The following is a 15,958-nucleotide window of genomic DNA, read 5'->3' on the forward strand; positions in this document are numbered from 1 at the left end:
ATACTGCCTCGGAAACCCAAGGAGGGGTCGCTATGAGTCGGGGCCGACTCGACGGCATATAACAACAACAACAACAGTCATGTTCACTACTGTGTGCTAAGTTTTCACAACAGGTCCAGGTGTCTTCCATGTACCACCTAAAAATCACCTCACGTAGTACCAGTGGTCTTAGCATCACACCTTGGAAAGTGTATGGTGTCATACACAAAGCCTTACAGACTTTCATGTCTTTCAGGGACCAGACACGTCTGTGGAAGCCCAATTTTCTCAAGTCTGACAGAGTCTTACATGTGGCAATAGCCCTTCAAGAGAGCTCTGGGTATGTCCAGAACATGGTCACTTTTGGGCTACTTCCTCTTCTGGGGACCACAGCCAAGAAGCAACTGATTCGCTGGCATCTGCCCAGACAGCTTGCTCCCTGTGTATGGAGCTGGAAGGTGGTAACACAAATTTGGCAGGGGCCAGGGGAGCAGGTACCAGCCCTGCCATGCCCTCTCATGGCCTTCTGCCACACAACAACTTGCAGGGACACAGAGACATGCAGATGTGGGGCAGGGGGAATGGACTTGCGTGCCAATTGAGATGAGGCCCACAGTGCTGGGCCCTGGCCACCAACAGTCAGCAAGGGAGGCTGCTCAGGTTTCACTGACAATGACAGTAAAACTGAAAGGGCATGGCTTCAAACGATGGGGGTGGCTTCTCTTGTGACCTGCTGGGGACCTCTCCCTATGAGTAAGGCGATGCTGCCACTGCCACCACAGCTGGTGGAAGGCACAGACCACAGGACGCTGGCAGGCATGAGAAATGCGACCTGAGAGGCCCTGCCTGCTCAAGTCTTCCTACTGATCTCACCTCACTAGGGGAAGTACCACTGCTGCTGGCTACCCTCCCAGGAGAAGGTCACTGCCCCTCCCCACAGGGCTGCCAACTAGAAGGTGGCACACATCCCATCGAACTTGCTGTGGGTATATTCTAAGAGGAGCAAATGGTCCCTGCTCAGGTTAGGTTAACAACTCACTGGCCCCTGTCCTTCACACAGATAAAACATCAGCCCTTCTCCTCCTTTTTCCCAGCCTTGATGTTCTCCATCCAGCCGCCTGAGACTCTTGTACATGTCTCTGTTCTGCCTTGAGAAATGACACTCCAACCTCGCTTTGACTCTATGAAGAGAGTGGAGCTGGCTGTCATTTTTTCCCACGTGAACAATTAGCTCCTAAAACCTTCTGCTATCCTACCTTTATAGCTGGCAGTAGGCATGAGGCCTTTAGCCAGGTGGCCAAGAGAAGCTGGGGACAAAATGAGTCCACCTGGGTATTCTGATGACAGAACAGAAGAAAAAAGATAGCAGCAGGGCCCAGGGAAACTCCAACTGTCTGAATTCTCTGAGCTCTTGCTCATGATCAGAAAGGTGAACAGGCACAGCCTCTCAGGGAGGTGAGAGACTTTTTTTGGTTCCTTCAGGTGGGGTAGGGTCTTGCTGTGTGAGAGTGGTCGGAGTTGTGCTGCCATCATCCGGTCCCAGAAGACGCCCGCAGACAACTTCCCTTAACCTGGCTCTGCCCAGTGAGTCACCACACAACTGCTTCCTGTTCCCCACATGCCCTCACGGAGTCTCAGTAGATAAAATGAAGCTGCCCCCTCTCTTCCTGGGGTACCAGTGGGCCTCTGGGGGTCACATGTGGGTCACCAGTCTGGCCCAATCCCCTCAGAAAGAATGGCAGACTGAGGAGGGCCTGGGAGTCCACAGGCGCTCGTCTATGGGTGTCTGCGTTTCCGGCCCTCTCTGAGTGGCGCTGTGTGTGTGTGTGTGTGTGTGTGTCTAGCATTTGCCCTCCCAACTTTTCCAGATTTTACCCGTCAGATTCCTGGCAGCTGTGCACGGCGCCTGTGCCGGCCGTCACGTCCCATTCCGATCTTTGGGTCGCACGGTGAGAGAAGGACACCGGACGCACAGGGAGTGAAAAAGTGGTGTCGGTGGGAGAGTGCCAAGTCCTCACTAACAGCCGTGGGATGCTTGGGGAGCAGGGGGAAGCACGCTGCTGTGGAGTTCAGAGGCCGGTAGTGAGATTTATTTTTGTTTGTATGAGTAAAAAGCTGCAGAAGCCTCTGGTGGGGGTGAGGGGGGCGCCACTGGAATGCTGTGATTCAGAGAGACAGGCCTTGGCCGTGAGTCAAGTGTGCTGACCCGGAAGGAGAGTTTCACAGTAACCCTTTTAACTGCAGCTAAGGCAGGGCCACTATGGCTCTTGGACAGTGTACTGGGAACCCAAGGAAAGCAGACTCTGAGTCAGACCCATGGTAATGGGTACCAAACTGTCACAAAGCGCGGAGGACCTTACTTCTGTTTCTGGGAGGTGCGAAGTAACCCACTTTCCGTGATGTGCAAGCATCTTTGAGCAAGCTGGTGGGAAAACGGGAAAGAGATGAGACACAATAACTTCTAATGAGGAAGCCAACTGGCTTGGGTCCCCAGGAAGGGCGCTCATGTTTAGGGGCTAAGTTCCTTCTTCTATGCAGTGGGGATGATTTTGTGATGTTGATCTGTTGAAAACCGAGATGCTGAGAATTACAAATAAAGATAATGCAATTAGCTCACAGGAGTTGTGGAACTTGGAGAACCCAGACCAGGAGGCAGAGCGAGACCAGCAAAAGGCCTTCTTAGGTCTTCCTTCTGCTTAGGGGCTCCACAGGGAGTGAGGCAGCTTCTTTCCCTCGACAGGGTGACAGGGTGATGGAATAGTCATCCCTAGGCCTCTCTGGCTAGAAAAATGTCTCCACCGGAAATAGGTTTTTATAACAGCAAATTTTCACATTCACTTTGTATGTGAAAATACCTAGCACACACACACACACCCCGGATACAGGTACCAGTAACTCAACAAATGTCAGCTTCCTTTCTTGCTATCCAACTCCATTTTCACCCTCTATGAATATGACTCAATGGCACTAACACCATCATCATCACCATGAATCCAGAAGGTTAGCTATGTGGGGAAACCACTAAGGAGTAGAACTAGAGTGAGCAGGGAACAGGTAGGGCATAAGACTGTTGATTTCTACTGTAAGATTCATAGCAGAACAGTGGGTATTAAACTATGTGTATGTGTAGTTTTTTAAAATGAAAAATAAAAAGTGGAAATGAAATAAAAAATAGGAATAGTTGGTGAGACAACCACTGGGAGGTAGTTCCTTCTTGTGCCAGCAGAAACCAAGGGAGCAGATACCGCCTGGGCTACAGAAAGCAGTGCAGAGCCATCATCTTCTTCTCTTGGGAGCAGTGGACAGCATCTCAGTTGGGGTAGATCACTAATGGGAAAAGGGCTGTTTAGGATCCCTTCTCTGGACGCACAAAGTCAGGACCACAGAGCTGAACAGTTAACTTGCTTTCTTTTTTAAAGTTACAATGACATGTTTGTTATTTCTTGTTTTATGAGGACTGAGTTTATTTTCAAACTAGACCGTAAGGTGCTGAGGGAGACTACCATCGTTCCTTGTAGAGCCTGAGAGCTCTTAGGAGCTCAATCACAGAATCTCCGAGTTGAAAGATAAGCTGGCTGAATTTGATCTGATAGCTCTTGGTCTGACAAAGCCAAAGAAGGGTGCCCTTTCCCGATGGAGAGAGAGTGGGAGAGCCAAGCAGGGCACCTCTGAACTTATTCCAAGTAGCAGCCTAAGGGTGTCCCAACAGTGGCCCACTCAGGCTGTAGGAGGGCAGGACCTTATGGATGCTGCTGAAGCCAGGGAGGTGGGAGTGGCTGGAGCAAGCGGGAGGCCCAGCACCAGCGTCTGGGGAGGCCCAGCACCAGCGTCTGCAGGGGCACCGGAGTGGGCTTGGGTGGGGAGGGCGGTTGCCTGGCTCCACAGGCTGATGTGCTTTCCTGCCCTGACGTGAACGTGCCCCTGGCCTGGTAGTCCACTGGCTCCCACCATGCCTCCGACAGCTAGGAGCCAGGGCTGAGTGTCTGCCTTCCGCTAGCTTCCATACAGGTGTTGGGGGCTCTGTGGATGCCCCATTGTTCCACAATGACCCACCCCCCAGCTGGGTGGCAATGTGAATGGGTTGCAGCTATATTTAGAGTGAAACTCCTGGGGCCACCACAAAGGAGTGACTGCATCTTCAGGAGGGGTGGGTGGGCGGGAAGGGGACAGGGGAATGAAGCTATTTTCAGAACACATGTCATTGCTGGCTACAGAGCAAGACTGTGGCCATAATGTGGAGGGGAACAATAGCCGTGTCCAGAGGAAGAGCCTGTTATGTTTCAGGTGGGATGTTTGCAACTGCTCAGGAAACCTGACCCCGCCCGACAGCAGCACAAATCACAGCAAAGCCTCATGGAGGCAGCTAGAAGGCGAAAGGGGGTGGGTGGTGGGTGGGAAGGGATTCAGAGTCAGCAGGAGGTGCCAAGAGGCCCCGCCTCATGCCTGGAGGAGGATTTTCAGTGACCGCTTTGCCCAGGGGGCCTGGTTAGGAATGAAGCACTTCTGACCAATTTCCCAGACAAACCATGGACCCTGTAATGGTCTCTGGACATCTCCCAAGAATGGCAAGGGGAATGAAAAGAGCTCAGGCGGAAAGCATCAAGGTGGGCAGAACCAATCCAACGTGAAGAGTTGTCTCAGGCAACAAGGCAAAGCCTGGGCTGAGCCTGAGTGTGGCCTCAAGTACCCGGGTGGGCGGGCTTGGCCCCCTTCAGAATCCAGGGGCCTGCCTGGGCTGCTGCTCCAGCTGCACAGGCCCAGAGAGCTCCCCACACCCCTTTTCTGACCTCCAGTCGGCCCCACTCACCAGCCTCTGTGCAATGCCGGAAGCAGGGAGGGACAGGCTGCAGAGGGAGGCCAGGCCTCACCTCCCCTAGCCCCACAGATGAGCTTGGGCCCTGGGGTCTAGGTGGGAGCAGGGAAGAGGGGGTGTGGCAACCGCTCCAGCTCTCACTTGGACTTTATAGCCATCATGGGGGCAAGGAAGATTTTTTTCAACCCCATCTTCATATCCCCTTCCCCAAACATGTGTGGTTCCTGTTTTGCTGCATTTGTAAAAGGCGCTGGGAGCTGGGGACTTGCCTTACACCTCTCGGTTAACACCCCTGGAGACTGATGGAGTTCAGAGCAGTGTAATTTACAGCCCATCGCTCCGATCTTAATTCACTAGATGCTCCTTTCTTCCTTATTGTATTAGTGTGACCCAGGTACCTGCCAACAATAATGGCCTTCCGAGCTAGAAGCCTCTCCCCCGCTCCCAGGACAATTTATACCTTTTCCTTGGGATTTTCCCCCCTTAAATTAAACAAAAAGAGGAAAAATAAGAAAAGGTTAACATAGGTTTGGAGCGCTGAAGCCCCCGTGGTTCTGGGCAGGGAGCCAATGGCCCGAGGGCACACACATGTGTGTGCTCTCCCAGAAGGGCCTTCACCGGCCCTGTTTTACAGCCACCTCGGCACAGACTCCAGGGTTCACGCATATGGCCAGACAGATGTGTCTGGCTTACGTTCAAGGCTGGAAAATGAAGAATTATGGAAGTGAAGGGCCCCGGGCATTAAAAGGGAGGGGGAAGGGAATGGGGGAATTTTTCCTCTGCTGAGAAATCCTCCTGTGGCTGTGAGGCTGGAGGAAGGAGGCGGACAGGAGGCAGGGCCGCCAGCAGCGGTGCATGTGGGGCCTGTTCTTAAAGGGCCACAGTACCCCGAGCTCCGGCCAGCCTCCAGGAGACCCTCAGTGGTGGTGCTTGAGCAGCCTCGTTTGAGGGAGCTGATGATGAGGTCAGGCCTCCTGGACAGGGGTGGTCAAGGGCACTGGAAGTTACATCTTAACAGAAGACCTCTGAAGTGTAAGGTCCTGCCTGTCACTGGGAGAGGCAGAGCTGAACCCGGCACTCTAGGTGGGACAGATCCCTCATTAGGTGCTCCCACAGTGGAGAGGCAGCATTCTCTCCCTCCTCTTTCCTAACAACACTGGTTAACACGTCCAATCACTTGATTAAACACGGGCTTCTCATTGTGCACTTTGGAAGGTGACTTTTTTTGCTCACGTCTGTGTCTTCCAACCACTAGCATAGCAGATGTTTAGCACCCCTTGCTAAACTGAACTAAAGACCTTGTCCCTGGTTCCAAGGAGTTCACAATACAGTGGGAGAAACAAGTCCAGAAAGAACTGTAACGTGACACATGATACAAGTTCCACAAATGGGGTATAAATCAATGCTACAGGAACACTGAGCAGAGAGTGCTGAATCCCTCCTGGGAGAACTGGGGAAGGCTTCGTTGGGGAGATGGACTTTCATCTGGAGAGTGAAGAAGGAATAGAATTTCAGCAGGTAACAGGAAATATGGAGCAGGAAAGGGTACTCTGGTTTGAGGGAACAGCATTAAGAAGACCTGAGAGTGGGAAAGGGTGGAATGTGTCTGGGGGACAGCGCGTGGAGAGGAAGGTTAGTGTTGTCCAGGCAAGAGGACCTGCATGTCTGGATGGACACTTGACAGATACTGTCTCATCTTTGCCTCATAACAACTCTAAGAGGTAGGTGCTCTTATCATTTTCATTTTCTAGAGGAGAAAATGAGCTCAGAGAAGTTAAATAATTTGCCCAAAGTCACATACCTAGTAAGGGCTCACAGAGGATGAAGTAACAGGAGAAGAGGGTGGAAAAGCTGTGAACAGATTGCAAAGCCTTAAATACCATAGTAAGGAGTTAAACTTTATTTTACTGGCCACACAAAGGCACTGATGATTAGTGAACAGGGGCAGTGGCTCTTTTGGGAAGAGAATGATTAAAACATGTAAACTACACTGGAGGCAGTGGACGACGATGATGACTGTGTACTGCATGCCTCCAGGAGGCGCCATTCACAGACTGTAAGATAAACCCCATTCCCTGGAGTTGTACAACGTAGAGACCTTGTTTGTTACAATTCAAGCAAGTACCTGAACTAGAATAGTAGTAGTCATAATGGGAATAGAGAGGAAGGGAGGGAATAAATGAATGAATAAAGAGGATTTGCTAAGAAATTAGATACGAGGGTTAAAAGCTGGGGAGAAATTTAAGATGATGCTCTAGTTGCTACCATCTATCAAAAATCACTGAATAAATGTTTGCTGAACATCAACACCGGTCACTATGTAGCAGAAAGGAAGGAGGAGACCAAATAAAGAATGATGCTGAGGATGACTGGGAGGGGAGAATGGTCAACAGAGAGACAAAAGACAAGGTTTCATTTGTGCTAAAGTGAAGCTGGAAGAAGGTGGCTTCAGGGTGCAAAGTCACCAGAGTCCAAAGTCAACCAAGACAAGGCTGAGATTTCATAAAGATGGGTTTTTGGTGGGCTATGGCACAATTTTCTGCAACTGTGGGGTACTGAAAGTGCCATGGACTGCCAGAAGAAATAACATATCTGTCCTGGAGGAAGTGCAGCTGGAATGCTGCTTGGAATGCTCTCTCACTCTGGTGTTGCTGTCGTAGGGACCCTCCCTGGAGAAGGGTGTCATGTTTGGTAAAGGGGAGGGCCAGTGAAGAAGGGGAAGGCCCTCAGTGAGATGGACTGACACAGTGGCTACAACTACGGGCTCAGGCATAGCAAGGGTTGTGAGGTTGATGCAGGACTGGGCAGCGTTTTGTTCCATTGTACACAGGGTCGCTATGAGTCGGAGATGATTTGACGGCACTTAACAACAGCAACAGTGAGGTTGACAGTAAATAGGTCAAGGAGTGGAGGTGGTGAGTACAGACAGACAGGGCTCTTGGGAAGACTGAGGGTGAAGAGTCACAGGGCAGAAGCTGGAGAATGAAGCCGACTTGAGAGCTACAGTGGAGGTTTACATGAAGACACCTGAGTCAGCCCCCATGATGGATGATGCTGGTTGAGGTATTATCTACTTGATTCCAGCGGGGACATGAACATGTCTGAGGAATGATGGATCCCAACTGGTACTCATTCTCCTTCCCAGGCCAGGGCTCTGTCTAAGGGGCTATTAGATTCATGCCAGAATATAGTGACCATTTATGGAGCACATACTACATGACATGCACTGTGCTAAGCGCATGGCAAACCTAAGGTCTAGATTCTGTTAACACTTTCACTTTATTCTAGTTGCTACTATCTAACTGGAGATTAGGAAAAAGGCTCAGAGAAGTTAATAATTTGCCCACCACCACAGAGCAGTAAGTGGTGAGGCCTGGACTGTAATCGGGTCTGCCTGATCATGTGCTCTTAACCCTGTGCCAAAGGAGAGGGGCAGCTGAAGAGAGATTTGGAAACAGACATTCCTGAAGAGGCTGAGGGGCGGGGCCTGATGCTTCCTGTGCACACAGTCATTAAAGTGGGGAGCATGACCAGCTTGTCTTTGTCTCCATGGGGCTCTAGATAAGAAGTGAGCTGGGATATCCAGAAATAAAAACTTGCTGAAAATGAGGGTTTGGGTGCAAGAGAAGGATGATGGTGGAAACAGCTCTTGTGTGGAGATTAGGTAGTTTCTTGCTGGGAGGGTGGAGTCAGTGTCTTGGCTAGAGGGGGCTCTTTCATTACCCTGAGAATCAGATAAGCAGACCGTGCCTATGACATCTTCTCCCCTTGGAAATACATACTCTTAGCTGAGACTCCATGGCCTCTCTGGGAGTACCTGGATAAGGCCCAAGGGAACTGTGAAACCCCTGGAACTGTATGGAAGATTATGTACGTGGTATGTATGCCTGAGTATACACTTACAGATCATCATTGTGTTGGGGGGGTGAAGCTTTCATCAGCTTCTCTGAGAAGACCCTGACCTTGCTCTGGAACCCAGGAAATTAAGACACCAAATATGCTCCTAGAATTCAGTGGTGGTTGTTGTTGTTGTTGTTATGTGCCGTCGAGTCAGCCCTGACTCACAGCGACCCCTCCTTGGGTTTCCGAGGCAGTATCACTACGGAAGTAGGATTGCCCAACCTTCCTTCCGAGGAGTGGCTAGTGGGTTTGAACCGCCAGCCTTCTGGTTAGCAGTCAAGTGCCTTAGCCACTACGCTACCAGAGCTCCCAGAATTCAGTGGCAGAGTAAGAAAATGAGGGTGGTGCTAGACATGGCACTGTGAGACCCTTCCCGAGAGGGTTCCACTCACCTACACTCCTTGCCTACACCCCCATCATACTCTGTATGGCTACCACCCTGTTGGGTGCCAATTTGGCCAGCCAAGCCCCACCTGGATCTTCTCCTGGCGACGCTGCTGCTCGGCAATCTTCCTGGCCAGAGCCAGCTTTTTGGCCCGAAGTTCCCTTATGTCGTCCTCGCCCCCACTGCCTTCAGCCTCTGAATCTTCCTCAAAGTCTTCAATCACCACATCCTCCTCCTTTGGGTGGCGGAGCCGACAGGGGAAAGAAGACACTGTGAGCACACAGCATTTACTGAAGCCCCCCTTCTACCATCTCAGGCCTACTCCACCATGTTTATTAGGACCATTCTCTCTGCAAAGGGCCCCCAACGTGTGTGATCCCCTCTATTCAGGCATAGAGCAGGCAGAGAGAAGCTGCCACTCTTCCCCGCAAGTGGCTCCCTTTTGCACTCTAGGGCTTGTGCCTCTTACAGAGTTACACACAAGCATCAGGAAGCAGGCTCACTCACATGTATACACTGCCATGCTTGCACTCATGGCTCCTCGTTCTTCTCGCATACTCACCAGGTCCAACTCTGAACCTACTTTCATTTGGAAATCACCAAAGGGGGGAACAACAGGGAGTTAAACCACTGAATTTAATTCATGCTAATTATCTGATAGGAATCAACTCTGGCCAACAGCTGGGAGTTAGGCGTGGATGCTCCCTTACCCCAAACAGCATCAGGGAGTAGATGTTCCAGCGCAGCAGACCTTGCCCTACTTTCTTTTTAGGACCACAGCCTGGTGGTGAGGGGGCTGCTGGGCCCCATTACAGGAATTCACATGACATGACCTTGCTCAGCTGCGGCCCCCCCCCCCCCCGGGCCGGAAGGGCAGGAGTGGCTGGCTAGCTTCAGGCACTTGCTGCCAGGCTGGAGGAGCATTCCCTAGGGATAGCGCCTCCTCACTAGCAGCCTCTGCTCAGAACTACCACTCTCCGGGTGGTCCCAGGCTCCATTCCTCATGCTCTCACTTTTGGCCTTGGTCAGTAGAGAACATGCAGCTGGCCAAGAAGCTTCCTTGGAGGGGTAGGTTAGCATGGGTACATGGGGAAGGATTTGGTAGGAGAAGATTCCTGTGTTTCAAACTGGATGATAATAATGACAATGATTACGACAGTAACAGTTACCACTAACTGAGTGCTTACTGTCAGGGGTGGGGGGTGGGGGATGGGGTGGTGCTGGGCTAAACATTTTTCATGTATTAACTCATTTAATCCTCACAACCACTTGAGAAACTGGTGCTATTATCATCTCCATTTTATAAGTGAACAAACTGAGAGAATTAAATAACTTGCTCAAGAGGCATACAAGCTGTAAGTGGCAGAGCAGGGATTCAAACCCAAATAAGTCTGACTCAGATTCAAAGCAGCACCTTTATCCTATCTTTGTGTTCTCATCACTATTACAAAGACTGCCTAAATGTGGACTGTAAGCCCAGATCCAGCCCACAGTGGCTTTACTTTCACCAGACTTCCCAAAGGCCTGTCCTGTGCCCATTGAGTATGGACTGCTCTCTCTTCTCACTGTGCACCACAGATAATATTCTGATGGATTCTCTTGGCTGAAAGTAGTTGAGTGATAGGAGATGTTTTGTCTTGGGAGCAGAATCTAGGGGTAGGGAGACAGTGTTTTGGTAGCATCCCTGAGAACTCTGTTCTGTTCATGAAGGATGATGTCTGAAGCTCCCATTTTGTATTTCAATCAGGTTGAATGACTCAGTCCTACATTGGGGGAGAGATGAGATGTCAAGATGGAGCCAGAACTACCACTAACTAAGAGGTCTCAGGGGTCTGGGGTCTGCACAGTCATCACTCATCTGGCAATAGGTATGCTGCAGCGTCACAGGGCTCACCTCCGAAAAGGCCGAGGCCATGGGAAGGAGGAAGGCTCTCTGCACACATACTTCCTTATTCACATGGTTAACCTGGACTAGAGGGAGTGGAACAGGATGCCTGATTGGCCCGTGGGGGGAGCACGGCCTGCTCTGATCAGGGATCTTCAGGGTTATCATGGGGCCTGGAGGGAGCCTGATGGAGGTCAAAAGAGGGTCAGAGAGACTAGTCTGAGGTTCGTTCAGCTCTCACAGCAAACGAGGAAGTGCTGGGGTTATGAAATTACACAGACCAGTGTAAGTAGGGTTTCCCAGGGGCCACTAACATAAAGGAACCCAGGAGGTTAGTGGGAAAAGGAAGAAGTAGGTAGCATGGTGTGGGTCACAACCTTTGTCTGGTCAGTAAGATTTAGGAGGGGAGAGTGTGGCACAGAAAAGATCTGGGACCAGAGAGCTGTTCTGGTCCTTGTAAGAAAGGAGGAGACGCTCTTGGCTTTTACACTGTGCGCCTCCCTCTGAGCCTCCCTTGCCTAATCTGATTTGGTACTGCAGGCTCCACTGTCCAGAGGACAGCAGTAATCCTGAGAACTAGCCTTGCTGATCTTCCACTGCCAGCCTCAGCCTTAAAGTGCACATGAGATAACAGACCAGGGTGTTGTGCCACCCGCTTCCCTACACAGTGCCCAGGGCTTGGGTGGCACTGCTCTGCCCCGCGTGAAGCCTGAACACTCCAGTGGCTTTAGCAACCCCACTGTTTCCTCCCATGCTGACAGCTCATTCTTTCCCGTTATTCCCTGCCCAGGTTTCATCTGGAATAGTCTTGAATCTTGGGCTCAGCTTTATCCCTGGAACCACCTCTGTTCTGGAAGCTGAGCCCTGTGTCATCAGGGGAGGGGTGGGGTTCTCCAGTGATTCTAATGAAGGCAGTCCAAGACTTTGCTGCTCTGAACCAAAGGTGGCCACTCTATCACTGCTTCAGATCACAAATGACAGTTTCCAGCTGACATCTGGCTTCCCTGGCCTCTTGCTGATTTCATCCCTGCACCCCACCCTGCTTCACCAGGCGCTGGAGACTGCTGCGGGCCAAATGACTGTGTTGGCCTATGGGTGACCTGGCCTCTGGCTAGAATCACTTCCGTCCCTTCCCTAAGTCCCACGTTCCTTCCCACCTAAGTCCCCTCTGTCTTTAACACTGCGGGGTAAGAGAAGGAAAGAGTCAACCTTCAGGTGAAAGTGAGGTATGTGTGCGTATACATCCAGAGTTACTCATGCCCAGACACACGGCAGGACAGCTGGCAGTGATATGAAACACGTACATGCTCCAACATCATCACACACTCACATTTACCAAGAACCTAGAGACAGCAGGGTGCTGGCAGCAGCGTTCAATGTAAACTCACACACAAACCCAACACATACAGATCCACATCAAGCATCACACCCAGAAAGACACATACATGCATGGCAGACATACAGCACGACTGCTGCTGGTGTTTATGGCGGGGTACACAGCATGAGTGTGCCTACATACACACATACACAAGCACAGTCTAAAGACACATACATGCATGGCAGAGTGCTGCTGGTGTTTATGGCGGGGTACACAGGCATGAGTGTGCCTACATACACACATACACAAGCACGGTCTAAAGTGAAGCAAGGGCTACAGGAACAACCAAGGGCAAACAAACAAGAGGAGAATTCCTTAATCACATCAGGATGTGCAGGAGGGAGGGAGGGAGCAAGGGAGGAGGGAAGGGAGGGAGGGCAGGCTGAGGAAGGGGGTGATTTTCCACAGGGGCCAGCAATGTCAGCTCTTCCTGTACGTGTGCTGGAGGCTGGAGTTCAGGCCTGTGTTGCACTGTGCTCCACACATCTATAAACTTGATCCTCAGCCTGAACCCTAACACCGCCCCCCCAACTCCCTTTCCTAAGCCTCCAGAGCTGCACATTATTAAACTCTCTTTCTTTCCTCCCTTCTCCTCCAATGTAACATTAAAAAGCAGCATCTGGAACTCGTACTGGAGTGAGATGGAGGTATTGGGGTGGGACTGGCAAAGAGGGGCACCAGTAGAGTGCACTCTTGAGAAGCTGGCTGGTCACATTAACACAGACATGGCTCTGAGCAGTTATAAATAACCAGGAGATGCAGCTGAAGTCATGGGCAGAGCAGCGCTGGCTGGGGGATGGGGGTGGGGGCGCTTCCCTCTGCCATAGTGTGCTCTTCCCGCACAGTACCTCATCTTCCAGTTGTTTTCCCTCTTGGCTTCCCATTTCCTTTCCCATGGTGTCTGGGACGGGTGCCACTGACACATATTTTCCACCCTTGAATGCCAGCAGAGGCTCTTCTTGTCCACAAAGGGCTTCCAGAAAATACTTCAGTACTGTGACCCTTTTGCAGTCGGCTGCAATAACCTACAGGGCGAGAGAGAGAGAGAAGAAAAACATTATTTTCTGAAAGGGAAGATGAAGATGAGAGAGACCATTGGCTGAGGGACACATGAGAAATGTGTCAAAGTTACTGGGCAGAGTGAATGAGCAGGAGAGAGAGAGTGTGTGTGTGTGTGTGTGTGTGTGCAGAGTGGTGAGTGAGGGCCAAGGGTTCATTGAGGACTAGCATCTTCTCTTTTTTTTAATGTATTTATTTTATTTTTGAAGTGTTCCCTCCATACATAAACCTTTCCTTGACTTTTTACAATAATGAACTAATACGGTATTTGTACTTCTGTGGCTGACTTATTTCACTCAGCATAATGGAGGACTACCATCTTCTGAAGGAATAAAGTCGTCGTCATCTTTCTGGGGTACCAGACAACCCCAGCATCAATGTCAGGGGCACCTCTCAGGTTTTACTTTTTTTTTTGCTGAAGTCTTGATATTAAAAAAAAAAAAAAAAAAAAAATCAGACTCTCCTAAACTTGCGATCTAACTGGTAGATGGAAGGGTGGAGTGCTGGGCCTCCTAGAACATAGCTCCTCTGGTCCCCCTCGCTGCCACTCTCCTCTCAGCTCCCGTCTGCAGCCTCGTCAAAGAACTTGCAGCCTGAGTACAAAATGAATGATGAGAGCTTTCTTCACTGTTTCATTTCAGCCAGATCATTCTGGGCTTCCCCTGACAGGTTCCTGCCCTACCCAACAGCTCGTCATGCTCAAGAGACTGGGGTTAGGCAAGAGACTGTCAGGAGAAGGGAGACAGGCAAAGCAGGTAGAGGTGCTTCACTAATTTCTGCTCCTCCGGGGTTTGTGCCACCCTGCTCCCATGTGGCCACATCAGCACATAAGGCAGCACTGGCAGAGAAGCTGGGGCTGATTTGGCTGAAAGGAAATTCAGTCTCTTGATCAATCGTCCTATTTCCACAGCCACCCAGTCTGGGGTCCTTCTCCTGGGTGACCACACATGCATGTGCTCACCTCCTAACCCACCTGCTTTGCTTACACCCTCCTTCTTTCTAGCCCTTTCGTGTCCTCCCCTCTTCCTCTCTGGTGACCTCTCATCCTTGCTGGCAGGGCGTTCACCAAGGGAGAGCACGGGCCCTGCTTGATCTGGAGCTGGGAAGCAGATGAAGGCCATATTGCATGGGGAACATTTCAGTGGCCATATAAGCCACAGGGTGGCAGCCCATTCTTCATCACTGACTAGCTCACATGGAGTTCTCCCCCCACCTCTTGCCCTTTTAATGCTTCCTCATTTCTTAATGTGAAAGGGACTTACATGTCTGCATCACATTGTAAAGTACTAATTTGGAGATGGTTGGATTATTTGTTCATTATTTTACAGGTACAGGTGTTATCTCCCTCACTTGGATAGTAACCTGACTGGTGGCAAAGATCACATCTCAAACTTCTCACACATTACTGGCAAGAAGTGCCAAGGGCATACAACAGGCTCATATGAAGACTGGTAGGCACAGGGATGTTGACCTGGGTACCACAGAGAACAGAGGAAGCAGGCATGATCCAGGTCTTCTTGGACACCATGGAAATGAAATGAGCACCACCCCGCCAGCTGCTGAAAGAGCAGCACGCCCCAGTCAAGTGTGTGCCCCACGACGTGATCTAAATGGGCCGCTCTCCCCTGCCTGAGAGTGGTCCTTGTTCTTCTCCAGTGGCCCCGCTACCACTATCGGCCAGAACCTCAGGCTAAATACCTCAACCACCTCCACCTATGAGGTGCTCAGCTACCCAGCAGAGGCTTAGGAGAGAATAGCCACCTTCACCTTGGGGTGCCCAGCCCTGGGCTCCCTCCTTGGAGGAGGAAGGAAGCTCTACTTGGGCTAGGGCAGGTGACCAAGGATTCCATCGCGTGTGTTCAAACATGTGATGAGGAAGGCTAGAAATACAGAAGCAGGGGCTAAAAGGCATTAAAGAGCAGAGCTGAAATGAGTAATAGCCTGGCAGGCAGCACGCACAGTGGCCTCCCTGCATCCCCAGTCTCTCACTCGCAGAGGAAACTTCTGCATTTCCACAAGACTGCCAGTTTCCTCTCTGTGGTCTAATTTTAACCACCTTGTCGTTACAGTGTGTGTCAGCCACCTGACCCCACCATGACCTCTGACCTTATGCCCTAGCTACTGCTTGCACTATAGAGAATTATGTAATGGGCTCAGGACTTTCCTTTTTGGTCTAAGGCTATCACCAATGAATGGAGAGGAGGTGGGGGCTAAGGACTGAGAGGGGGATTGAGCAAAAGCTTGAGATGGATCCCTGGCATCACCTGGATGGTGACAGAGACACTGGCACCCCTGTTGAGTGTGACGCAGAAGTCTGCCCAGGAAAGGGGCGTGTGTAAGATGGCTGTATGTCCACTGATAGGCAGGCAGGAGAATTACTGTTATTAGCACATGGGCTGGTAGGTGTACTAAATGGCTCAGGAAGAGAGTGTGATTCCTGGCCAAGAGGAGAAAGGCCACATGTGTGGATGTGGGACTCATGGAGACGGGGATTTCCAGGGCACAGCTGGACCCAGGGATGAAGACATCCTGAGCCTGCCTGCAGCACATCCTTAGAGG

At 50.9% G+C, this 15,958-nt stretch overlaps 1 protein-coding gene across 1 annotated transcript in view; it reads right to left on the reverse strand.

The window, feature by feature from the left end:
- SMG6 (SMG6 nonsense mediated mRNA decay factor) overlaps window positions 1-15,958 on the reverse strand; it is a 304,176-nt gene that overhangs the window by 8,369 nt on the left and 279,849 nt on the right. The window contains exons 14-15 of the mRNA XM_007937452.2: window positions 13,189-13,365; window positions 9,166-9,312 (exon numbers count right to left, since the gene is read on the reverse strand). Of these exons, the coding sequence (XP_007935643.1) occupies window positions 9,166-9,312; window positions 13,189-13,365 (324 nt within the window). The remainder of the gene's footprint in view (window positions 1-9,165; window positions 9,313-13,188; window positions 13,366-15,958) is intronic.

Source organism: Orycteropus afer, unplaced genomic scaffold (genome assembly GCF_000298275.1).
Source record: "Orycteropus afer afer isolate SDZICR_OR568_19922 unplaced genomic scaffold, OryAfe1.0 scaffold00042, whole genome shotgun sequence".
Classification (NCBI taxonomy): Eukaryota; Metazoa; Chordata; class Mammalia; order Tubulidentata; family Orycteropodidae; genus Orycteropus; species Orycteropus afer.